The following is a 25,214-nucleotide window of genomic DNA, read 5'->3' on the forward strand; positions in this document are numbered from 1 at the left end:
AATCAGGACCGGAGCGGGCAGCGTAGCACCAGGCAGGGTGGGGCGGGCGATCCGGACGCGATGGGAGAGGCAGGCGGTGCAGCTCCGGGTAGGCGGTGCAGCTCCTCCCCTGACGCGAGAACGGGGAGCGGTTGGAGGCGGGGCCGCGGCGGCGAGGCGCAGCCGCCTCCTTTCGGGGCCGGGGATCGTCGCCCCGGGGGGGCTGGGGCCGCCGCCAATTGCGTAAGGGCGGCAGCCGGGGCGGGGAGCGGCGGGAGGTGGTGAGCAGCTGGGCGGACTCCCGCCGTGTCTGGGGCGGGTCATGCCGCCACCCTGAATGCTCGGCTGCGCTGGGCCCAGGTGAGTGCACGCCTCGCCGGAACCGAGGCCGACGCCGGGTCTGGCAGCGAGCTTAGGCAGCGGTGGGACTGGGCTGTTTGCGCGGGTGAGCTGTCGGGGCACGGGCCGGCCTGCCGCGGCTGCCCTGCCAGCCGCTGCGGATACCGGCCTCTTTTGTTCCTGGGGCTGGCGGGAGGGGAGAGCAGAGGAGAGGAGGGAGCGGGAGCGGCTGGCCAGGGGCTGGCGCAGCTGCGGAGCAACCTTCTGCTCCGCCCGCGGTCGTGCGAACGCGTCCGGGGCGTGGAGATGGCTTGTGTCCCCGGCGTATGTCCATGTCGCCGGCCGCAGTGCCGGCAGGTGTGGGCGCTCTGCTCGGCCGCGGGTCTCGTGGCAGGTGCCGCGGCGGGGGCTGCGAGCGAGGTTTCATGGCTGTAGGCAATTCTCCTGATCAGATGCTCCAGGAACGGCGCTGGGGGGAAAGGCTGGTCTCAGACCATTCCCACGGCGGTAGCTCGGCTAGGGCCCGTCCTGATGGGCATTCCCCAGTGCCTGGGTTATTACGGGTTGTCTTTGGTGGGCCCGGTAGGCTCCCAGCTTGCATCACTTGCCCGGAGACTTGGAAAAAGCAGAGCGGGAGTTGTATATCTCAGTCCTTCTGATAAAAGAGGGTGTGGGGCGAAAAACGCATTTGTGCTGCATCTCATTTTAAATGAGGCACGTGTGCTGAGGATACTATCCTTGTTTGTATTTTAAACGTGAATTAGGGGCACGGATTCTTTAAAAGGAAGGAGATTTTATGTTCTCGAATGGTTGCAATAAAATAGTGCCCGGGGCTTGAAAAATACAATGCAATAAAGTAGATAAACCAGTACTACAAAATTTTAGCATGGCATCAATGAAATTCTGATGAATTGCAGAAAAATATTTGTAACCGCTTATCTGCATTACTAATGTGAAATGGCCCATGGGTAGCAGCAGAGAGGAGGGGAGGTTCATCTTTGTTCTTAGCAGTCTGTGGAAGTGCTTTGTCTGCATGGTCCCTGTGCACTGCCTGCATGAATGAGAATTCTACTAGATAGCTTTTGCTGGGCCTGCTCCTCTTGCTCTCCTTCTGCTGAGACAGCATCCAGCAGAACATGTTCTGGGTACTCAAGCTAGGCTGAGTGTCCAGAAGACTTTCTGTAAATCATAAGTAATGTTTCTAGCTACAAAGAGATTCAAGAATAAAAAGTGAGGGAGGGGGAAGGAGGGAATACAAGAGGTCTGCTGCAAGGTCCCTGCTAAAGTGACATTGCAGAAGTGTCTTCTGAAATTCAGCATCTGATCTGAACCATATCTGTGGCACATGCAGCTTTGAGGTGTGGATTGGCTCTTTTTATAGTGGCGTTTTTTACATTATGAACACTAGCACTTTAGTCCCACAGTATTTTGTGGGGAAAGTGGTGGTGAGGGTTGGCTGGAAACTCTTACTCTGTTCATCAGGTTTGTTGCTAATTGGTGGAGACAGTAAGCTTAAAAGGATGGTGACCCCTCTGTGGAAAAACTTGTTTTCAGCAGGCCCTGTAAAAACCACAGAAGGTTTCCCAGCTGTAACTGGTCCCATGACTGGAGGATTTACCATTTGATGTCACAGTTCACATTTCTTCCACATTGACAAACCAGGACAAGGGAACAAAAAGGTCGTTTTTCTTTTAAGGTGTGAATATACAAATAGTTACAGCACAAGGAGATCTACTAGTCCTAGAAGCTTGAAGAACAAACTGTGAGGCTTCCACAGTTATTTTGCAGCTTGATTTTTTTTCCTTTTTTTTTTTCTTTTTAAACTCGGTCGGTACATATTTGAGTATCTTGTACTTGAAAAAAAGTTAGGAGATTTTATTTCCTTGAGTAAAGATAGAGTGCTGTGAAATAAGTGCTTTTCAGTCTGATCTAAATACTTGAAAACTTTCTTATCAGTGAAGGTAACATACCTACATATCTCCTTGGATGATCAAGGCTAGAAATACTCTTTAACTGCAGTCAATTTACTGATTGGATTTTAATATTAAACGTAGTAATTGGCTTCTATGTCATGTCTCCAGCACATTGCAGAAAAATCTTGAATACGGTTTTACCATACTATTTTTGTGAATTTTGAAGTCAGTTCAGCCAGCTTCTTGCTGTGGAAGTCTTATTTGCAGAAAATGAGTAGTCTACAGGTCACTATTCTTTCTCCATGTGAGGAAAGCAAGATGGGTATCAGAAATATGAAGGATGTTATTCAGTGACTCTGTTATGTTTATTTTACCTGTTGAGTATGAGGTAGCCCTTTCTTTCCTTCCTCCCAGGAAAGCACTGACACCCTCTATGCCAGGATCAGATCTCCACCTCTTCTTTGTTTTGCCTTGTACAGAAGCTGTTGGGGAGCTGGGGAGAAGGGACCTCTTCCCTGGTGTTTGCTAGAGGCTAACACTACATCCTCCACAGCTGTAGAGGTACACCACTGTTACCCTTGCTCCACAGTTAAAGTGATTCCTGAAGCTGACAGGACACATCATGGGTGTCTGCAAGGAGGCTTGTTGCCACTGTGCTTTTGACAACTTTGTTCTTCACTTTCTGTGTGCTTGCAGTAATGTTTGAAAAACTCCTGACAGACGTTAGTGGAAAAATTAACTATCATCTAGCAAATCTCACCTTCTGTATGTTAAAAAAAAAAATATAAGAGCATATTGTGAGGTATATCAGGAAAGTTCATTCTTTGCTTTAGCAAGGCAGTTCTATAAAATCAACCTGACTACATATCAAAATGTGATTAAAACATGTATTGTAAATTGCTGTGTCTTGCTTGGAATCAAATCATGATTAGACTTGATCCATTCTCATTTTTGCAGGAAAGAATTTTACTACCGATTCAGTTGAGGTGTTTTTTGGCAGGATGGATGGAATTGTTAGCAGGTGTGTGTGTAGGAATCCATAGAAATATTTTCTTGGACTCTCAGTAATACTGAGAAAATTGAGAGGGAATAGAAAATATTTACCTTGAAGAAAGATATGAGGGAGAAAAATTATGTGTTTGCCAATGTAGAAAGGAAATACTGAAGTTATTGAAAAATGCATGTTTTGGAACTTGTAACTGGTTTCATTCCTTTGTTGCTGTGTAGGTTAACGAAAGGGAGTGTAGTAATAGCTCTTCTATCTTTCTGGCATGTGATTAAAAAGAGAGGTGAAAAAAAGGGAGAGAAAAAGAGTAGACTTGCTGTACCTGGCAGGATATTGTAGGACTTGACTGTTGGATGTAAAGGTCTTGGAGTTTCCTAGAAAGGGATTTACCACAGTAATCCAAAATATGAAAGCAGACACCAGCTCAGCAGAGTGCATGCTTTATAATGGATTATAAGGTTTATTTTTGAAGACTTGCTTCTGTTTTGAGATATTCTGAATACTCTGTCATTTCTACAAAAAGAAAATGATTGGAAGTCTTCTTTTCTAAAATTGTGCAATCGTTTTATGTCATGTAAGTTAAATCTCTGTAGAGTGTTCACCAGGCTCTCAACTTGCATAGTGCTGTGACTCCTGTGATACCCTAGAGCAGTAGAGGGTGTTAGAGTTACCCTGCGTTAGCTTAGGTATAGAAACATTTTTCATAGGAAGGCTTTGGGATCTCATGGTTATAAGTGGTAGGGTGTATTGCTGAATGGTGGCATTCCAAGTGGAAACATAGAAAAGATTCTTGATTGGGATTTTCTTAAAGATTCTACCTCTGCTCAAAACAAATCCCAACCTTCGCACAATACATTTATTCTTTGAATCCTGTCCGTGATGCCAGTTATGTTTTACTTGTCAAGGAGGTTAGCACAAGGGACAGAGACACCAGATTAAAGAAGTAAACTTACCTTTCATTTATGTATAAAACAGCAGAGGAAGAAGCAAAATAATAACACAGTGAAAGGACAAAATATATCACAGTAATGCACCTAATTTCTACGTGAAGTCAGCTGTAGTGATTAAAAAAGATGCATCACCAGTTGCCCTAATACTTTGCCATCATCCAGATCTGCAGTCACTAGGGAGCCCCAGTTACAGCAAGGGTTTGGAGAACCTTTCCTGCCAATTGGGAGGTCCTACACAGTGCAATCCACTTAGGTCTCCAAAGTCACTGCAAGAGGGTTTAGCTTTTTATATTGTTGAATAAAGAAGTTTACATAACCTCAAATGTTTTCTCTTAGATTTCTCCCACAGCCTGGCTAGAGCCCAGGGAGGAACCAAGGAATTTTCCTTATCTCTTTGTCTTTGAACACATACTTTCAAACAAGGCCAGACACCTGGTTGTGTGGCCTTACAATCTTATGAACAAGGGAAGCTGAATAGATTCTCATGATATTTTGTCCTCACTAATGATTCTATTTTATCTAAGCTACATCTTTCACTAATAATTGTACATATTTCACTAATGAACATATATTTCACTAATAATTAGATACCACAGTATATCAGAGGTTGGAAGGGACCTCAAGAGATCATCAGGACCAATCCCCCTGCCAGAGCAGGATCACTTAGGGTAGTCTGCACAGGAGTGCATCCAGGTGGGTTTTGAAAGTCTCCAGAGAAGGAGACTCCACAACCCCCCTGGGCAGCCTGTTCCAATGCTCCGTCACCCTCACTGTAAAGAAGTTTCTCCTCATCTTTAGGTGAAATCTTCTATGTTCTAGTTTGAACCCATTGTTCCTTGTCTTATCACTGTGAACCACCGAAAAGAGCCTGGTCCCCTCCACTTGACACCCACCCCTCAGATATTTATAGACATTGATCAGTCCCCTCTTCGTCTTCTCCAGACTAAACAGCCCCAGGGATCTCAGTCTGTCTTCATAAGGGAGTTGCTCAAGTCCCCTAATCATCCTCGTGGCTCTCTGTTGGATTCTCTCCAGCAGCAGATCTCTGTCTCTCTTGAACTGGGAAGCCCAAAACTGGACAGAGTATTCCAGGTATGGTCTCACCAGGGCAGAGTAGAGAGGTAGAAGAACTTCCCTTGACTGCTGGAACTTTCTTGATACATCCCAGGATCCCATTGGCTCTCCTGGCCACAAGAGCACATTGTTGTTCCATGGAGAACTTGCTGTCCACCAGCACTCCAAGCTCTGTGGAGCTGCTTTCCAGCAGGGCAGCTTCCTAACCTGTACTGGTGCCTCTTGTTATTTCTCCCCAGACACAGGACCCTGTACTTGTCCTTATTAAACTTCATGAGATTTGCCTGCACCCAGCTCTCCAGCCTGTCCAGGTCTCGTTGGATGGCTGCACAGCCTGATGGGGTGTCAGCCAACACCCCCAGTTTTGTATCATCAGAGAACTTGCTGAGGGTACTCTCAATGCCCTCATCCAGGTAGTTGATAGAGATATTGAACAAAACTGGACCCAATACTGATCCCTGAGGGACACCACTTGCCACAGGCCTCCAAGTTGACTCTGTGCCACTGATGATGACCCTCTGAACTCTGTTGTGGAGCCAGTTTGTAATCCACCTCACTGACCAACCATCTATGCCACATCTCCTGAGTTTTTCTATGAGGATGTTAATGGGAGACAGTATCGAAAGCTTTACTGAAGTCAAGATATATGACATCCACTGCTCTTCCTTCATCCACTGGTCATAACTTCATAGAAGGCTATTGGATTAGTCAGACAGGATCTCCCCTTGGTACATCCATGTTGGCTGCTCCTTCTTGTCTTCCGTGTGGTTAGAGATGACCTCCAGGATGAGCTGCTCCATCATCTTTCCAGGGATGGAGGTGAGGCTGACTGGTCTGTAGTCTCCTTCTTGCCTTTTTTGAAGACTGGAGGGACATTTGCTTTCTTGCAGTCATCAGGCATCTCTCCTCCAGGACTTTTCAAAGATGATGGAGAGAGGTTCAGTAACAGTATCAGCCAGCTCTCAGCACTTGTGGATGCATCCCATCAGGGCTTTTGGATTTGTGTGTTTTGAGATGGTATAAGAGCTCGCTAATTGTGTTCTGATTGACCGGCGGAATGTCCACATCTCTCCAGTTCTGCTCACTTGCTTGTAGAGACTGAGGTTCCTGAGGGCTGGCCTTAGGAGTGAAGACTGAGGCAAAGAAGGCATTCAGCAACTCTGCCATCTCTGCATCATCAGTTACTGTGTCTCCCATCTCATTCAGCAGTGGGCCCACCTTTTGCCTGCAATAATAGGTGATAATGCATACTTGATCATTGAGCAGATATAATAACTAATATTTGGTTCAGATGGTCATGTAGAAGTCATCTCTGGTTCAAGGCCTGTCACTCAGGCCTCAGTTGGTCCTTTGGCCTATAGATGAATCAGAAGTTTCACAATGTTTCTTTTACTAATGCAATTTTAGATTCAGGTGTTGGGTGTAGGAGCATTGCCTTTTGTCTTTCAGTTAGTTTCAGTTCTTTGGTCATGTCTATGATTTGAAGCAATTATAGAAAGAGTTGGCAATAAAATATTGTCGAAATGTTCATGTTATTTGCTGAAATAGATAATTATTAAAGCTGTGGTCAATCGTAAGCGGTAATCAACTGTTTTCATCACTTAGGTGCCCTGCCCTATTGCTGGAGGCCACCATTCCTACGGCAGTATGAAAACTGTTCTTATTTCTTAGCTACCATATATCAGTCTGGCACATTAATTTGAGCCACCGAGTGTGTTATATCAATAGACAATTGTAGTGGCTCACTTGAGGGGGTATTTGGCTTATATAGGAGAAGGTAATGTTGAAAAAGCAGGGGCAGAAGAAATGAAACAAGCTCTTAAAGTGTAGTAGAGGAATGGCCCTATCGTATCAAAGTGTCCATTCAGACAATTACCCTATGCCTGAAAGTGATGAGTAGTAGGTGTCCGGTAAAGATACTACATAGCGATTCTATTTCTTCCAACCCAAAGTTCAAAGACTTCTTAAGCATAAGGCACTACTATTAGTGCAACAGTTCTTGACCAACTTCTCTTCTGTGACCCTGTTGCTCTTTAAACTTAGTTAGTTCTGCGTGATTTTGTGGTGTGGTCTTTTTTTTATTTGGTTGGTTTTGTTTGGTCTTTTTTTTTTTTCTTCATGGAAGAGACGTGAGTAGTTACTAGAATTCTTACTGCTGCTTCTGACTGTGTGGACCTGTGTCATGTATCCTCTTTGTTAGTCATCCTCTAGTATGAAGAATCCCTTGGGAGTTCATAGACCTCAGAGGTGCTGATGTCAGTGCTTTTTTTCTTAGTGGGCATGATTTGAAGGTCTTAGTTTAATTATCTTTGAATGCAGACTCATTTAATTTGGCTCGTACAAATGCAAGACAAATGCAAAAGAATGTGGGTATGCAGCTGCAGCAATTCAGCCTCTCAAGCAGTATTGTTTGTGTCTGTTTTCACAATTAAACTTCAGAGACAATCTTTCAAGTAAGCAGAGTAAGGGTTGGCATATTATTTAGTGAAGTTTGAGCTGAATTACAAAAACCCAAACCAAAAAAAACTCCCCCCAAACCACCACAACAACAACAAAAAAAAAAAACCCTGCCCCAACAACGAACAAACAAAAAACCACAAACCAACCGAACAAAACAGAACAAAAATCCACTCAACTATAAGAACTTGAGACCTTTACCTGAGAAGAAAACTGGGATAAGTTTAAAAAAAAAAAAAAAACAGGATGAAGAAAGAAAGAAATGAATGTACTGATATGGAAGAAAGCATGTTACTGTTAGTGATTTATGTTTTAAATACAATTTAAGCATGACAATACCCTGATTATTTAGTGATTCTGTCAATACACTCAGGAGTTTCTTGAAGTATTTATGCTAGCTTCTGTTGGCCAAAGCTAACGGAGTTCTAACTCTTCTTTAACGCTGCCTGCTGTGTTCTGTGCTCCCATATATACTTATGAGAGCTAGCTGTGATTCAACAAGAAGAAAACACCTACTTAATCTCACCTTCCTCCTCTTGAATGGATTTCTATTAGAACTCTGTTTCATCATTGATTAAAGGTAGGTGCCAGAACTGGACTTCTCTGAAGTGTGCTGCCATTACATAGGAATTTTTCTGCAGTGAAACATAAGATGTAATGGTTTTGGATAGGATTTTTATTCTTCTAGAGACTAAAGATATTTGTAGATACCATTTCTTATTGTCAATATGAGAAGTAGTTTTAAAATAATTCTTTTCCTATTTTTGTTTTTTGCTTTTTCCTACTACTATCTTCAGGTTCTGTAAGATGGTTGTTGCAAATCTATTACTTTCACATGAAAGCTGTTGATGTAGATTTATTTGCTTAGAAATAGGCTTGTACTCAGATCATTGAGCTGAGGGAGACCAAAGGGTTCTGCAAACTAACCCTCACAATGTCTATATGAAGCTAGTGGCAGCATTTTTAACTCATGTTGCAGGCTTGGGGCCCCATTAGGATGTGATTCCACACATCAAGCTAATGGGAGATGTCTGATTAGAATGCAAATTTCCACTCTTGATCTTTTAGGCAGATTATTAATGCTTTCATTTCTGAAAATGAGAGGAATAGTAGAAATGATTCCATTCATGTTTCCTATTTCAGCACACATGCTGTATCTCCTAGTTCTATCTTAGATACTTTCTATTTAAAAAAAATCACTGATCAATTCACTTGTATTAAGAAAAATCCAAACGGTTTCTAAATAGTTAATTAACAGTGAAGACAAAGCAGAATAAATGTCCTCAGTTTGTAAATTATTTATAAAAAGTAACTGTAACAAAAAGAAATAAAGGTGGAAAATTTGAAGTTACTTGAAGTGCCAGGCAGTATTTTATATGCTGTGGCTTTTGGTTTATGTATTTTGTTTCGGTGGGCAAGACCTGATGCTGTGGCTTCAGGCGTATGTTTCTTTGTTTCAGTGGGCAAGACCTGAAGATGTTACAAACACTAGAGCAGACTGAAAGTAGCAGTGTTTTGAGGTGGGTTAAGAACACGTAAGTGCTTGCAGGATAATATTTGGTGTCCAGGAATGGGAAAAGACCAACACATCCCTGCAGTTTCTGCAGTAAGACTTACTTATGCAAAACTAAGAAAATCCCTATGTTTTGTACGTGAACTTTCTGAAAAGTTAGGTATTTCATTTGCTGCATCAAATGCATGCTTGACAGTTCTGTAAGTAAAATCAAGTGACTGCTGCAGAGCTCATGGGCAGAGTTTGTGGGTAAAGGATGAAAGCCCAGTTCTCACTGGAGAGGGAAACCATTTTTCTTGGACAAAAACCTGCTTTGCCTCTGATCTTTCAGCCTCATCCTTAATGGATATCTACCAGCTGTCTTCAGAAGAGACTAGGAACTATATTCGTCAGTCTCCTGTGTGCTGTAAGCCATGAACTCAAGAGGGGTTTTGCCTGATGTACTCTAGTTTCATGTTTGTCTTTACAGACAAACTCATACTACCTTTGTCCCTACTTCTCACTGTCCTTTCTCCCCATCCCTCCCACACCCCTGCCTCAGCATCCTTTCAGTTCCATAGACAATAAGTATGTTGTTTTGCATATCACCTAAACGCAGGTAATCAAATAGTCCCTACTTGTATACGGGTTTGAAATTTGCTTCTGACATGGGCAGTCTTTGGTGCTCAGAAGTTTTTATTATATCTGTTGATGAAGATTACTCTACAGATCTTGTCTCACACTGTAAATATTATACATGCTTGCATTTCTGCCTCTTGATCTACGATACTTTGGAAAGACCTGTTTTAGCAAATGTGGTCCTCAGATGAAGTAGTTTCTACTGGTTGTATATCATGTAATTTTGTGTGTTTTCTGTGTGCCAAAAAAAATAAGTAGAAATCAATAGTCATTACACAGGGAATTTAGAACATCTGGTGAACTTACTTTGGACTCATTCTTGCCATGGTTCTACCTCTATTTCCACTGACTGTTGCAGTTTATCCTCTGAAACACCACCTCTGAAACATGTGGTGGCATGCAGCATATAGTGCATTTGATAGAAGATGTCTAGTGTTTTTAGGTGTTACCAAGTCAGATGGATTTTTTCAGACTGTTGCAAACGTTGCGATTTCTAACAGTTGCTTCACTGTATTAATGTGTGTTACTGTGCATGTATTCTTTCCAGCTTTTGCAACAGTGGTTGGAAAAGTAGGTTCCTACAGACATGCTATTACTGTAGTAAGTATGTGTAATTTCAAAGCCAGCCAGTGGAAGAACATATGGAACCCTGTGGGAAAGTATATGAGCACTCCATGTGTCTACAGGGCACCACTGATTTTCGTAATTGTGTGGTTAAGATTTGTTGAACCGGGGACCTCTAAGACACTTGAAGCGTTGTCATGGCATTAGTATTTCTGTTGTAGTTGACCAGCTTGGAGACATGAAATATTCATAGTTTGGGAGTTTGGTTTATGCTGCTTTCTGTTCAGTAATTGCAGGTAGTTAGGAGCTTTTTAATACTGACTTCTTATCCCTTTCGCTTCTCCTGGGTTTATTACTGCCCTTTGACCTCATACCAGACAAAGCCTGTGCCAGGAAAGTGGCAGTAACCAAAGTGGCACTGTGTTGCACGAGGAAATATTTTTCTTCATGTATGTGGCTTTCTCCCATCCTTCCTCAGTCTTTTCCTTAATGGTGATTATATAGTTGATGAGATTAAATTGTGCGGTAATAGGTCAGCAGTATAGCTGGTGCTGTTTGATAGCCCAGAGCAATGAAAGTGGTTGCTTTTTCTAATTTCTCTGTTATTTTAAAGACCTGTGATCTGTGCATCCTTAAAATATGCTTTAAGGGAAGTGTTAATTTCTCTGCACTGCGTGGAAGTGTACTTTGCTTACAAAATTTTGAGAAGGTGCCATGGTGCTGGAGTTTTCTAGTGCATTTGATGTGTTTTGTTACACAAAGCATTTGACAACAGAAAAGCATAAAGTATCTTGGTATGTTTTTCAAGTTTTGTGTGGTATCAGGTGACGTTCTGAATTACTTTGTGAAAGCATCAGATTCCTTTCCAGGAAACCAGCCCCCAGCGGAGTAAGAGTTGAGCATGCTGCTTGCTTCCAGCGCACATTCATGTCTCAGGAGTTTCAGATGCTATCCCTTGGTTGTACAGGGCATGTTATTTCCAGTTTCTGCCAGTACAGAACTACCTGGATGCAAGTTAAAAGTAGTGAAATATAGTGAGGGGACTGGAGAACTTGCAGCCTGTTTAGTGGATCATTGCTTTCTGCCTGCTGGGGTTTGCTGTCCACATACCATAGAAGCTCTCTTGGCAGAGCCAGACTTGTAGGCAACCACTGTTTTTTTTTAAGGAAATTCAAGCTAAGTAAACTGATGTGATGAGTATGAGAAGTGCTTACTTGTGTTGTGGGAAGGGGTGCATAAGCAGAAATCTGGACTGTGTGAAGTAGCATTATTCTTGCAAAAGAGTGACATGCAAGTAGTGTAGCCTCTGAGCAGATGGGTGGTAATGAGTACATAGTGGGCTGAAGTATCTGAGATGCTGTAGAATCTATGTTGCAAGCTTCCATGGTACTGGTGAGCTGAAAATGTGTGCGTGGCCCTGACTGAAAACTGTGGTGAATAATGATGTTGTAAATATTGTGTAATACCTTTTTGAAGGCTGAAACGTGAGAAATTTGATAATAGCAGCCAGCCTGAATGGTATGGCGAATAACATATTTATACAGATTAATAATTCTGGATAATTCTGTTAGGTAAACTAATCAACTATATGTTCTGCAAGAATTTGACTTTTACTGAAATTACTCTGAAGCAAGCTGTTAAGTAAAATACTGTGCCACTCTATACTACAGTGCAGTTATAAAAGTAGTGGTGTCCTTGTCTAGGACTGTACCATTAGGAGGAGATGCTCAGATCAGGAGCTCCTTTAAGAGACCTCCTGCGTAAGTGGGTGAAGGAAATCCTGGTGGCAGGAACCAGTGCTCTCTGATGTTTGTTTTTAATAAGGAACATGGCATAGGCACAGATCGAGCTGAAGTGGCGAACCCTGAGCTGAGAAAGAAAAAGTGTTACATGGAAAAGTTTGGGTGCATGGGAACTTGCAAGGAAATGCAGAGTTAACAGAGTTCAAACATTTATTTTTCTCCTGTGTTTTCTTTCCTCAAACTGCATTTGTGCAAGCAAGTAAATGCACTCTCTAGGGTGTAACTGGCTGTATAGCAAAATGTAACATTTGGATTTGTGTGACATTATGTGATGGTTTGAAACATTATCTGAAGACTTCCAAAGAGTGGCAATATAAACAAGTCAGTAATTTGAATCGGATTATGAGTGCATCTTAATTTTAAAGAAAAGCCAGTTGCTGCTCAACAGGATAGCACAGATCATTCTTTCAGATAGAGAATTTCAAATAACACAGGAAGAGGGAAAGAAGTGTTGAAATGATTACTCATGATGTAATGGAAAACTATGTAATACAGCTTTTGATTATGCTAAGTATCCCCTTACGGCTTTGGTGTGGTTTTTTTTTTTTGTTGTTGTTGTTGTTGTTTTTGGGGGGGAGGGGGTTGTAATGTGTGACGGTGATTCTATAGGCTTTTTTTCACCCATCCTTGGAGTGGCTTATGTTTGCACTTGAGCGAAGTAGTGAAGTAGTTGAAAAACTTACAGTTTGAAGAGTCAGTCTTGTAAACCAGGCAGAGTGCTTTCTACAAAACAAAATAGGCTTGAAATATGACACAAACATTCTCAATGTCTGTGGTAATGAATAACATTTTTCTTTAAAGGGCTAGGAGTACTTTAAGAGGCCTTAGCACTCAAAGTTGCGGAAAAAATATTTTTAAAAGTGAGGTAGGTTTTACATAACCATTCCAGATTTAGTTGATGTAGCAGAGTGGTTACCAAAATTAACTCTGTCACGTTATAACGAACACTGTAGTAATTTTCGTCAGTGCGATAGATAAATGCTGCGTCTGAAAACTTTTTAACCAAGTTTAAGGAGTTGAGGGTCCAAACCATAGAAAAATCTCAATGCTGGATTGTATTTCTTTCACCTTTTAATAAAAAATACACTATAGTATTTCTTTCCACTAGACATAAATACTGCATCTGAACTAGCTGATCTTAACACCACTTCTAAAACATTGAAATGATTGAGTTTTTAGTGCTGAAAGATGACTAGTTGAGTGTAAAAGCAAGCTGCTCCACAGTGCTCTTAACAGACTGAACAGTGAAGTTTGAGAACAGGGGATTAGGTTGGAGAAACGATTTCTCAAAGAACAGAAAGGAGAATGTTGAAAATCAATTTGCTACAACAAACAGGTGTGAGAAACACTGCTCAAGGACTTGGCATAGTTTTTACACTCTGGGACAGCTACTCCAGTTAATGTTTCAGTGCCTGCATTGTAATTGTGCTTACATCTGGAGAAGCATTGTCTCCTATGAAAGGGTGATCCAGCCTGTTCCATAATAACAACTCTTTTGCCTTGAAACAGTGCAGTATCAGATTTTATGGCATGTGAGACAAAGACTCCTTTGCTACTTCTCAGAATAAAATTAGTTATCATATTTTTGCTTTGCCAGTGTGCCTGGAACGTTAGAGTATCTTGAACCTCCCTTTGTAAACAGAACTGAAAGAATATCTTTATGCTCTTCCTTTTATTGGTAGTTTTTGTTTTCATAATTCATTTTCCAAGTTTCATACACATGACTTATACATACACGTCCTTCAAGATTTAATTTAGAAAGTTAGGTTTCATTTAACTGAAGCATGAGCAGCCTTCTCCAAAAATCCACTCCCTGCAAAATGTTAGTTAAAAGTAAATAAAAAATTGTACTACCTTTGTGAATACTCCCTACAATGCAACACAGTTGATCAGAAAACCTAAGAAAATGGAGGTTAGAACTGGTGGCAAGCATGGGGCAGGCAATGATGTTTGGAAGTAGGCTTTCCTCATTGGTTGTTTTAGAGAAAGATGGAAACAATGCCAGTAACTGAAATAGAATTAGCGCTCACTTCTGGATGATAGTTGCAGAAATATGGAGCAGTCATTCAAGCTCAAAGAGTGCAAACACAGGTATCTCAGCAATGAGAAAGACCACAAGATTTGCTGAACAAGATGCAGGTGACTTTTACGGAAGCATTCCTGATGCACCTTTACTAGCAGCTGGGTCCTGCTGTGAGTAAATTAAGAGCTTGCAGGCTCTATATGCCTCAGCTAATTAAAAGTGTTGACTAGGTTGCACCCAGAAAGAATATAAATATACTTGTGTTTGGTATTTTATGTATTAAATTTAAATGTGTTTTACAGCTTCCAGCATGGAAGGAAGGCTTGTCTCTTTCAGCTTCTTTCCATAATGGAAAACAATGAGGAGTTTGTTCAGCTTCTGTGTGCAGAAGAAATACATTGAGGCATTCTTTGCATGACTATGGGGAAGAAGGGGTTGTTAGCTTTCTCATTGTTCAGCTTGGCTCTTAACTGCTTAGTACAAGTTAACTTTTTCTCTGTGAAAAATACGTAGTGGAACTACAAAGAAATAGTCTGTGTTGTGCTGTTTCATAGCAGATGCTTTTGAGTTTAGTTTTGTTGAAGATATATATCCTCTTGTTTCAAGTCCTTATGCCACAGCGGATGACCGGTAGCAGCTGAGTGACTGATACTTTGTAAATACCCACAGCTTCAGTGGCTGTTCTTAAGTCAGCCTGTGGCTTTAATTTTTTTTTTTATATGTTGTACTGCTGTATTCTGAAAGCTTGTCTCTTATTTTTTTCCCTGTGTGTTTGTGTGTGCATCTTCCAGTGACTTTATAACATGCAAGACATTGATGCCAGGGGGAACTCCCCTGCTTTTCTCCGGCCTCAGAACGGGAGCAGTCACAGGTCTTCAGGGTACATGCCAGGGAGAATTGCCCCTCTCCGGCCCCCACCACCTTCACAGAGCCATGCTGCAGCCGAATTTACCTCTGCAAGACAGGAAGCACGGACAAGACTCCCGTCCTTACCAATGGATCAGCATCACCGCCAGGCAGAAGCCAACAGGCATAAAAATACTCTCATTTGCTTTGCCATTTCTAGCCTTTCACTTTTTGTTGCACTGGGGATTTTTTTGGGAATAGCATCAAAATATGCTCCAGATGGTAAGTTGTTCTGCTTACAAAATCATCCTAGAAGTTGCAGTCCTTGTGAACAGAAGTCAGTAATTCAGCTTTGGGATTAGCGTTAAAAGTGCAAAAACAGGATGCTTGCTGCAGTTTTAACATGGAGGGAAGCAATATTTGGGGCTAAGATCAGCTCTCTGTTATTAATATAATTTTTATATTCTTTGATTTGATTTACCCACATGAAGCAAAAAGACAGCAGTAAAGACTACTGGTAAAGGGGAAAGAAGTATGAATGGTGTAAAGTGTAATTAATTTTGTCTGCAGAAGAAGGTTGTTTGATATGCTCACAAATTGTGGTCAGAATGAAATCCTAGGCAGTGACTAACAAGAGCATTGAAGTAAAAATATTTTAAAATCTGTGAAAACTTAGACCAACAGTATGTGTTAGTTTTATGTATAAACAGATTAGGTCCACATTTTTGATTATCCCTGATTTTATTCAGCTCATCTTAGAAAGTCCCAAATGTCAGTGTTACAAAGCACAAACAGGTGATGCGATTAACTGCTGATCTCTTAAGTGCCCAAATACCATTAGAAGCTGCTGTGAGGTTCAGTTGCTAAAGGTTGGTAGTATAGTTTGGAGCATGGATTATTTTGTCATTTTACTTTTTATTAAGGCAGGAAAAAGAAAACTTTTAGCTATTATAACAACAGACTTAGACTCCTCAGTTTCTTTTGGTGGAGTTACTGAAAAGATTTAGTTTCCAAAGTCAATGAAATACAGGCTGAACAAATTATCTAATCAATTGAGGATTTCAGATGACAGTACAAAATGAATGCACACATCCATCCAGAGCACTCTTGGTGGTAGCTTGCTGAGATCTCTTCTTGGATGAAGTTAGTAAATTTTCGTAATAATTATGAAAAGAAAAAAAAAAACCCACAAACCAAAAACAAACAAACCAACAAACTGAGGGAGTACTAAATGGAAAAGTTATTGCTATGTTGTGATCCAAATCTTTGGTAACAGGGCAATATATCTGCATTAAGTAGTTCAGTTACAGCCAAGATCAAGAGAAGGCTGGAGGGTGTTTTAGGACATAGCTGTTTGAGAAATACTTTGGAGGAGGAGGAGGTACATTTCTGTTCTGATACCAAGACTTAACTAAAAGTTGTAGATTTTGATGAGGGTTTTAATGGAAGTGGGGTGTTATGTGCTGTGGAAAACATGAAGTAAGAGTCCCTTTATCCTTTAAAATCTAAGAATGTAAAGGAGATGGCTTATGTTTTTCAAAAACCTAAGTGGTGATGGAATAGTTTTACTTTGTGTAAACTCACTCCAAAGACATTGAGCTGTGCAGATTTTTCACATGAATGCATGATCAGCATGTGGTCTATGGATCACTGGGAATACTGAGGATGTTACAGGAGGAATTGCTGTGTAGAGGGGCTTTTTTTTTTTTTTTCTTTTTTTCCCTTTGGTCTACAGTAACAACTTAAATAAGAGCTAAGGTATAACCCAAGATGGTGGCAGCTTTCATTTTTGTTTTGTTTTTTCCAGTGTCCCACTTCTTCACGACAGAAGTCCAGGGCATTTTACAGCATTAATTCTTGTATTGTGTCTTTGTGAAGGTTCTTGGCATTATCCTGTAAAAAACCCCTGTATGAACTCATAGAATCCTTTGGAAACCTTGACACAAGAGAAACTCCTACAGACTCCAAGAAAAGTCTGGCTGAAATTTTTATCTTCTAGTAATATTGTTATATCCACTCCCCAATAGGTTGAAATGTTAATACCCTCAGCTTCAACCTAACATGTGTGGTACTGCAGTCAGTACCATCAGCTCTAGCTAGGTGTGTTCTTAAGGGCTAATTAGAAATCCATATTGTCCACTTCTAATGGCTGTTTTAAAAGGCAGGGCAGGGAATGTGAGACTTAGTTGTAACTGTGTGTAAATCCTAAACCCATCCACATTTCTGTTCCTGCCTCTCAACTGGTTTCTCTTGTCCTCCTTGCCTTTATCTTGCTGTCAACACTTTTTTTTTTTTTTTTTTTTTTTTTTTTTTTTTTAAGGAGTCCTGAACACTGAGGATCAGGGAGAGCACTGGAAATGCAATTTCCTTCCGTGTTTCCAGGGGCTTGTGCTGCAGGGTCAGGATGACAAGCTGGGGAGGTTTTCAGGGAAAAATTCTGCTTGGCCTTTGCAACTCTCGACTGGAGCTGGCCCAGAGTAAACAAGATACTTAGAAAATTTAGCTGTCAGACTGTGACAAACTTCTGCTGAGCATAATGTAACACTGATAACTTTTTCCCAGAGGCCTTAAAAACTCCAGACTTGGTGGCTAAGCAGGTAGAAAGAATATTTAACTACATCTTGAAAACTGTTTCCTGCCTTTTCTCCTGCCAAATTTCATATCCTTGCTCCAACACATGGAATGTTCTAGAGTTTTGCTTTTTTTTTTTTGGCAGGGTGTGTTTTTGTGGTTTGTTTTTTTTCCACTATTTGCTAAAATGCCACTTCCTCTCCCCCTACTCTATTAGAAGCATTAAACCTTAAGGAGAGCTGACCCATTTTTAGAGAAATGCTCTGAAACAAAGGCTAGACTTGAAAAATTTTCAACATGAGTGGTTAAACTTGGCAAGGACGCAACTACCTAATGTTTTCTGGTGTATGCTTCTGTTTTCCTTTAATCATAACAGCAGAGGCAATGATTGTGGTCTGTAAAATCTGTCTGGTGATTTTGGAGGTAACATATGGTAAAGTACTAAGTATTTGATGTTTCCCTGCACCTCAGTGCAACTGCTAAGAGAGTTTAAAACCAGTTTCGCTGAGCACATCTGATCTGCTTACCAGAAAGCTGATCCACTGTCCTTCAGAAACATGCATTACAGAGATACCTATTTTTGATTTTGGATTGTAATGTACAATAAGTTTAACGTTTTGGGGTTTTTTAGTTATTGTGCTATTCCTCTCTTCTCTGACTCAACAGAAAAATTTACAGTTACTGGATCTTTTCTGGGAATCATGCTAAGCAGAAATTATCAGGTCGCTGACTCATGGTTTCCTCACATTGCCCTTTGCTACCAGCCAGGAAATACGTGTTTCTTCACAGTGCTTATGTGCATGGTGTCTGGGGAGAGGGGTTAGTGATTCTGCATGAGTCAGGCAATAGGCTTGCATTTATCCAGTGAGTGCCTAGCAATCCTGCTGGTTCCAATGCTCCTTGCTTTTTGGATTTCACTTGTGTTGAATTTAATTTCCTAAATTCTGTCTTAGGATCCCTCCAAAAGATTTTTGTTTTGGTTTTATTTTTATATTACTACCTGAATGTCTTTTGGCCTTACACAGTTCTGCTAATTTTTTCCCACTGGTAGCCAAATCTTGGTTTGTGTGGGTTTCCTGAGTTGGAAAGGATTTGAAATGTTGAGAATAACACTGAAGGAAAAACATTTATGTCAGCAAACCCAGGGCTGGCTTGTGTGAAAATTATGGATAGGTTTCACTTTCTTTAGAGTTTCCAAGAATGGACTATTGCTAAAAGCTTCTTGCCCCTAGAGTTACATTGCAGATATGTGGGTGTTTTTCCCTGGAAGATAAGATGTGAAAAGGCTGTTTTGACTGCTGCTGTCATATGGGCTGCTAACCTGTGTGTTTTGGCATCTTTTTGGTTGTCTTTTGCTTAAGAAAATATTTTCTGTCTGACTTTTCCTTGGATTTTCTTACCAAAAGAATATACTTCCCACTCTGGTATGTTCATGCTGCTTAATATGCTAAAGATGTGTGTGATCAGAACCTCATAACCCTGTTACTTCTTGCTGCTTCCTTTTCCAGACTCATAATATGGTGTTATTGCCTGTGTAGTGCCAGACGTTCAGCAGGGTTTCAGCAAAGATTGCTTCTGTCTCTGCTCTCATGTGGTTTGTAGCCTAGCATTTAAGCTGACTTCTCAAAGAGGGCAAACCATGCATTTAGACCCAAGTCTTACTAGTCAAGTTAGTCTGGTTTTCCAGGAAACTGCTCTTACCAGTAAGGTATTGCACTAAATGTTCTAAGGATGTCTTGTTCCTCTTTATCCTTTGCCTGACAACCTACACTGAAAGAGTGATTTGGATGCTTAAAAGAAGGAACGGATCAGTCTTTCTTGCACAGAGCCAGGAGAGACCTTGAGGGAGATGAGATATGTAAATGCTCTACAGCAATGTTAGTTGGCCTTGGTAGATGTCATGGGACACACAGTGTAACACAACTGGTATGGGTCTGGTATTTCTCACTTAATCTCTCCTAATGTCCTGCTGGTGATGTAGAAAATCTCAAAAAATATCATCAGAGGTTTGAAAAGATTTATTGTCAACAGTATACGTTGACAGTTTAGTCTGTGGTTGTGAGCAGTTTAATTCAGTATAAGAACTCCTTCTCACTCTTCCTTAAGAGTTTAGCCATCTTTCAGGTACTTTTTTGGTTGCTCAAATACGAACAGTGTCATCAGTGGTTGCAGTACTGTGTAACCACAGAAGGAGGTGGGTATACTTAGTGGCTGACCAACTGCCTTAGTCCTGCTCGTGACTGAAGTGATGACACTTGTTTTTCAAGACTGAATTCCATATTTTATTGCAGAGAATTGTCCAGATCAGAATCCTCGTCTTAAAAACTGGAGTCCTGGAAAAGATCCTGAAAAGAGAGTTTTTATCAAAAAGGGGGATTTGTTTCGTCTGAACTCAGATGCTACAGTGCACTCTATAGTTATACAGGATGGAGGTATGAAACAGCAAGATGAACATCATATTTCAGCTTACTGCATTGTTTTTACTTCTGTGATTACATGGGAAACATGTTGGAATTTTTGTATTGCATCCTATTGATCTGTCTCTTCCCCCTGCTTTTACTTTTCAGCCTGCTACCAGGATGAAATACTAAAAAGGTGAATTAATACTGCAGAGTCTTTTCAGTTGATCATTGATAGGGTTTTCTGTAGGATAACAAGACTTGCATAATAATCTTTCTTGTACAAGATACTATTGTCTTCCAATGGTGACTGTGGTATGTTAGCAAGTCTATCAAAATGTCAGGAAAAAAATTAGGCATAAACCAACCAAATTCTTGGAAAGGTAAACCACAGTTGGTAGGAGTTACTTTCCAAATGTTGTTTTTTATTCATATGAGAATAACAACTTAATTTATTAGCATGAAAATAAATATGTAATTTCTGTGATGTTGTTATCACAGAACTTGGTTCTTTGAGTCTGTCTGAATTTTACTTTGATGTACAGAATTTATTTTTTTTCCTTCTCCTTTAGGGTTGCTTGTTTTTGGTGATGATAAAGAAGGTTCTAAAAATATAACTTTGAGAACTCGATTTATCCTGATAAAGGATGGTGGAATGCTTCATGTTGGAGCAGAGAAATGCCACTATAAATCCAAAGCAACTATTATTTTGTATGGGAAGTCAAATGAAGATGCTGATATGCCAGAATTTGGCAAAAAATTTATTGGCGTGGGTCCTGAAGGAACACTGGAGTTGCATGGTCACCAGAAGTTATCATGGACTCTTCTGTCAAAGACAATATATTTCTCAGGGCTGGCCTATGGTCATTATACATTTAAAAAGAGTTTCTCCAGAGGACTGAATGTGAGAGTGATCAATCAGGACACAGCAGAGATTTTGGAAGTGCTGAAGTTTGATACTCATGAATATGCAGAAGAAAGCTTGAAGCTGCAGAACTTACTTAAAACTGGAAGTCCTGGTCGCATTGTTGCTATTGCTGTAGGAGATTCAGCTGCTAAAAATCTCCTGGAGGAAACCAGAGTGACTATTCAAAATCTTCTGGGAAGTAGGTTTGTCAGAGGATTGAGTTACAGGTAAATAATTTATTTTCCTTTATTTTCCTTTTTGTGCTGAGTAAAGATTAGATACAGATGTTACTGTCTTTGGGGGATTTGTTAAACTTTGACAGTGTCTGTTCTTCAAGCCTTCAAAGGATTATCGGTGTTGTATGCCGTACTGCAGTAGTAGTATTCAGTGTGGAGTATATTGACAGTGCAGAAAGGGATAATAACAGATACCTCTGTGATAGACTTTACTACTTGTGATTGCTCTCTTTCGCCATTCTTTATAGAATGGTGGAAAAGTAGAAGAGATATAAGAGGAATTGTTAAATTGGGGAACTTGTAAGTGCTGTGCCATTTATTTAGTTGTTGAAAATTACTTTTTGCTGTGAATGTTGCGAACTTGGCTTTGCACAGCTCAAGGTTAGCGATACAAGTGAAAGGGATACCAAATTTCCCAACTGCCTATTATTCAGCTTTTGTTAAGTTGATGTTGTATAACCTGCTTCTGTTTCCCAATGTTTTCCAGGAAATCGGTTGTTTAGTTTTTCCATTCTACTCTTGCCCCTCACTATTCCCCAGCATCTGGACTCCAGTTAATTTCCTCCCTCAGCTTTGGCAGGGCAGGCTGAAACGTCAGTGAGGATGGCATGTTCTGACCTCAGTTCCTGTCAGGAGGCTTTTGATTTCAGTGACTGTGTAAGCATGTGGTCATGGCATGGAAAGTGCTTGCAGTGCTGCCTCTGAAGCAGTTTGGTCAAAGGTGCTGAGACCTGGATGTCCTTTAATAAGTGCCACCTCCTGAAATCAGTGAAGCATTATGTAGCTTCAGGTTGCTGTGCAGCAAGCTTCATCCTGCTTAGAGATGTGGGTTTCTGGTGTTCCTTTCTGCCTGTAACCTTCATGCTGGCTTGTCCAAAACAAGGAACTTCTTCAGCCTGGAATTAGGAAGAAGCAGCCTTTCTTCTTTCTTTGCTAAACTGATTCTTGTCTACCTTAATAAGTTGATAGAGGCTGTGTAAGCGCATAAAATTCTTTTTCTGCTGTGGAAAATGGACAAGTAGCATTCCCCAGGTGTTCATTGAGGAAAAGCAGGGTCCTTTTTTTAAACCTGTAAAACAAGATTTCATCATGGAGATGAACAGACTGTTACGTTCCTCTCCTATTTTGTCGTGCACTGAAATATCATCTAGATATTTACTTTAAATGTTAGTACGTGAAATGTTAGCTTGTTTGCTGCTGCTACTGAAAAGCTGGCCAGTATGTACTATGTTACTAACGAGTATAAACAGGTTAACACTAAACAGTTTTATCTGCTTTTAATTGTCATCAATAAAGAATATCATAAGAAGACTGAAATAAAGGCAGCTGGATTGAAGAGGTTTTTAATATTTGCCTTTTCATCAACCATTAGCAACAGACTACTGTTGCTAACTGTCAGTCCAGCTAGTTGACACCGGTTTCATTTGGGGCAAATGATTCAGCTTCACTAATGCAAAGTTTTTCAGCTTTTTAGTACATGATCTCGACTGCTTCCTCTGCACACAGAATTACGGCATTACAGAGTAGTAAAGGACAGTAAAATAGTCTTGTTTTTGAACTTGGTGGTGGCTTTCTGTGGCATATGGTTTGTTCTTCATTTCCAAAGACTTGGATGCATTGAGCAGAGCTGTGGGAAGGGGAAAAACATCCAGGACAGTACCGTGCTTTATGCTGGTGTTTAGCCAAGTAAGTATCCAGCTGAGGGAAGGTTCAGTGAGGACGGAAAGCAAAAATCCTTGGTTTCAGCCTTCAGAAACATTTAGTGATCTCTTGTGCGAAGATTGTGTAACAGTATGCGGTACCTCTTCTGGGTTAGCGTCTTAAAAGATTCAAAAGGTGATGCCCATCCATGGTGTGATCACCAGCAGCTGTTACTGACTGTGTCCATCCCACTCAGCCAGATGCACACACAGTCCCCTGGGATTCCTGGGTGCTGCTGTGAGATGCCACATGCCTTGGAGCTGTGACAGCAGCTGGCTATGGCAGGAGTGTCAGAATTGGCTGTTAAGTCTTTCCCTACCCTGACAAAAACTGTTTGGGAGTGGGATCTTCTATCACTTCTGTTGCTTATCTCTTTCAATTTGCTTGTGGAAAAAGTGCATCTTGTTAGATGTATTGAAAAACATATCCAAAAGTCTTCTGATTAAGAACTCTTGTATTTGCTAATTTGCATACAGAACTTCCAATTATCTTAAACTGTGCTTCTTTTCATTTTCCTTCTGAATTTTTAAGTTGCATTTCCAAATTAATTTGGAAGAATAGTCAAAAGGGTTATTTATGACTTCCATGCTCCTTGTCTTGTCCTTTACCTGTTTGCAAAGAATTTGTTCAGGATCATTATACTTAAACATTTACTTTTGTTTTTCACAGGCAAGCCTGGGCTTTTGTTGGTGTCATAGGTGGTGGAAATTCTTCTTGTAATGAATCAGTGAGAAACTATGAAAATCACAGCACGGGTGGAAAAGCTCTTGCTCAGAAAGAGTTTTTCACAGTGGATGGTCAGAAGTTTGTTGTGAAAGCTTACAGCGAATGGAATGATGGTAGGAAAGCATTTTGTGAAATCCTGCAGTTGAGGAAGAAGTAAATGTGGCATGTGTGCTTTTTGCTAGAAGTGTTGGTTGCAATTTAGATTTCTGAATTGCTGTAAGTTTTTTGTACTTTTCATACTTGATGAAATATGGGGACAGTTCTTCAGTACAACCTATTTTCTCTCTGGATACAGTGTGTGAACAGTATAATATTAAGATGCTCCAATTTAAATAAGTTTAGATAAATGGTCTTATGAAAGGCTGAAACAGGCTTTTTCTCTTAGTAATTTCAGTCACGTATAGTTTAAATCTAGGCTTCTAAGATGATGATCATGATCCTAAAAAGAAAACTTCGTGGAAGCTGCTGTTTGATGCTGAACTTTAGGCATCTTTTCTCATACCGAGTTAAATTGGTAGTACAAAGAGCCTGAAATGCCTACAACTTGTTTGGTTTTATCCTTTATTTATTTTTTGTATTTAAGATCTCTTTGATTTGAGTTTTTCTTTTTATTAGAGTATTTTCTTTTTCTGTTCATAGGATTATTAGGCAATGTTACTTCTCTCTCAGAAGAATTTTTTTTAAGGTGGTTGGATATTTGAGTAGTTGAGCTAGTTGTTACTACTCCTTTATTGTTCATTTAAGTCCTGTGAAAATACTATATATATTAAAAGAAAGAATTCACCAAAATACATATTTTACTTGCTGGTACTGTAGAGTTAGGATCAAGAGTAAGTAAGAATTGTTGAACTTACTTAAGTCTAAAACACAAGGGAGTGAAAAAGCATGCATGTGTGATTTAGGCTGCCAAACATTTAGTTTGTGAATAAAAAGAAAGTCCTCAGTTTGGTTTGCCAGGTCCTTGATTACTTCTGTAGAGTTCTAAGTGGCAGAAAATTGTCATTTGAAATAAGCAGTGGTAGCTGGACCTAGAAATTGCTGCCATATGATACTAGTTGGTTTTGGTTCTTTTTAAATCACAGGATTTTTTTTTTGTCACTGTTTCATCTTTTCCCTTTGCTTTATTTGAGATCCACCAAATAAGGTTGTTGTAATGGTGTTTCACACTGGCATATTTCAGAGCAGAATTGTAAATTAGAAGGCTTTGGTGCTTGTGAAATCTCATGCATTTCTTATTAGTATCTTCTTGGAGATGGTTTCATAAAAAGACAAATATAATCTTATTGTGTTTTCTTTTTCTTTAATTAGGTGTCCCAATTTCAGGCTTCCAGGTAGAAGCTGTAGGTGGAGTGATACTGAATCTTCTGGATGATGTTAGTAGCTGGGAGCCTGGAGACCAGATTGTAGTCGCAAGCACCGATTATTCAATGTATCAGACAGAGGAATTCACGCTTCTTCCCTGCCCAGAGTGTACTAATCATCAGGTCAAAGTCAAAGGTACGAAAGGAGCCACCGTTTGAAAATTCATGAGAAGTATTTATTCATGGTAGTAGTACACTGTGGATGGTCTGTTTCAGCAGGAGCAGTAAG

General features: G+C 40.4%; 1 protein-coding gene across 1 annotated transcript in view; it reads left to right on the plus strand.

Annotated features, from left to right (window-relative positions):
• Window positions 1-312: 312 nt before the first annotated feature.
• Window positions 313-25,214, plus strand: part of CEMIP2 (cell migration inducing hyaluronidase 2) — a 57,941-nt gene continuing 33,039 nt past the window's right edge. Inside the window, exons 1-6 of the mRNA XM_054398228.1 lie at window positions 313-339; window positions 15,030-15,366; window positions 19,947-20,087; window positions 20,627-21,188; window positions 23,568-23,737; window positions 24,933-25,121. Of these exons, the coding sequence (XP_054254203.1) occupies window positions 15,042-15,366; window positions 19,947-20,087; window positions 20,627-21,188; window positions 23,568-23,737; window positions 24,933-25,121 (1,387 nt within the window). The 5' untranslated portion in view covers window positions 313-339; window positions 15,030-15,041. The remainder of the gene's footprint in view (window positions 340-15,029; window positions 15,367-19,946; window positions 20,088-20,626; window positions 21,189-23,567; window positions 23,738-24,932; window positions 25,122-25,214) is intronic.

This window comes from Indicator indicator, chromosome Z (assembly GCF_027791375.1).
Source record: "Indicator indicator isolate 239-I01 chromosome Z, UM_Iind_1.1, whole genome shotgun sequence".
NCBI classification, from domain to species: domain Eukaryota; kingdom Metazoa; phylum Chordata; class Aves; order Piciformes; family Indicatoridae; genus Indicator; species Indicator indicator.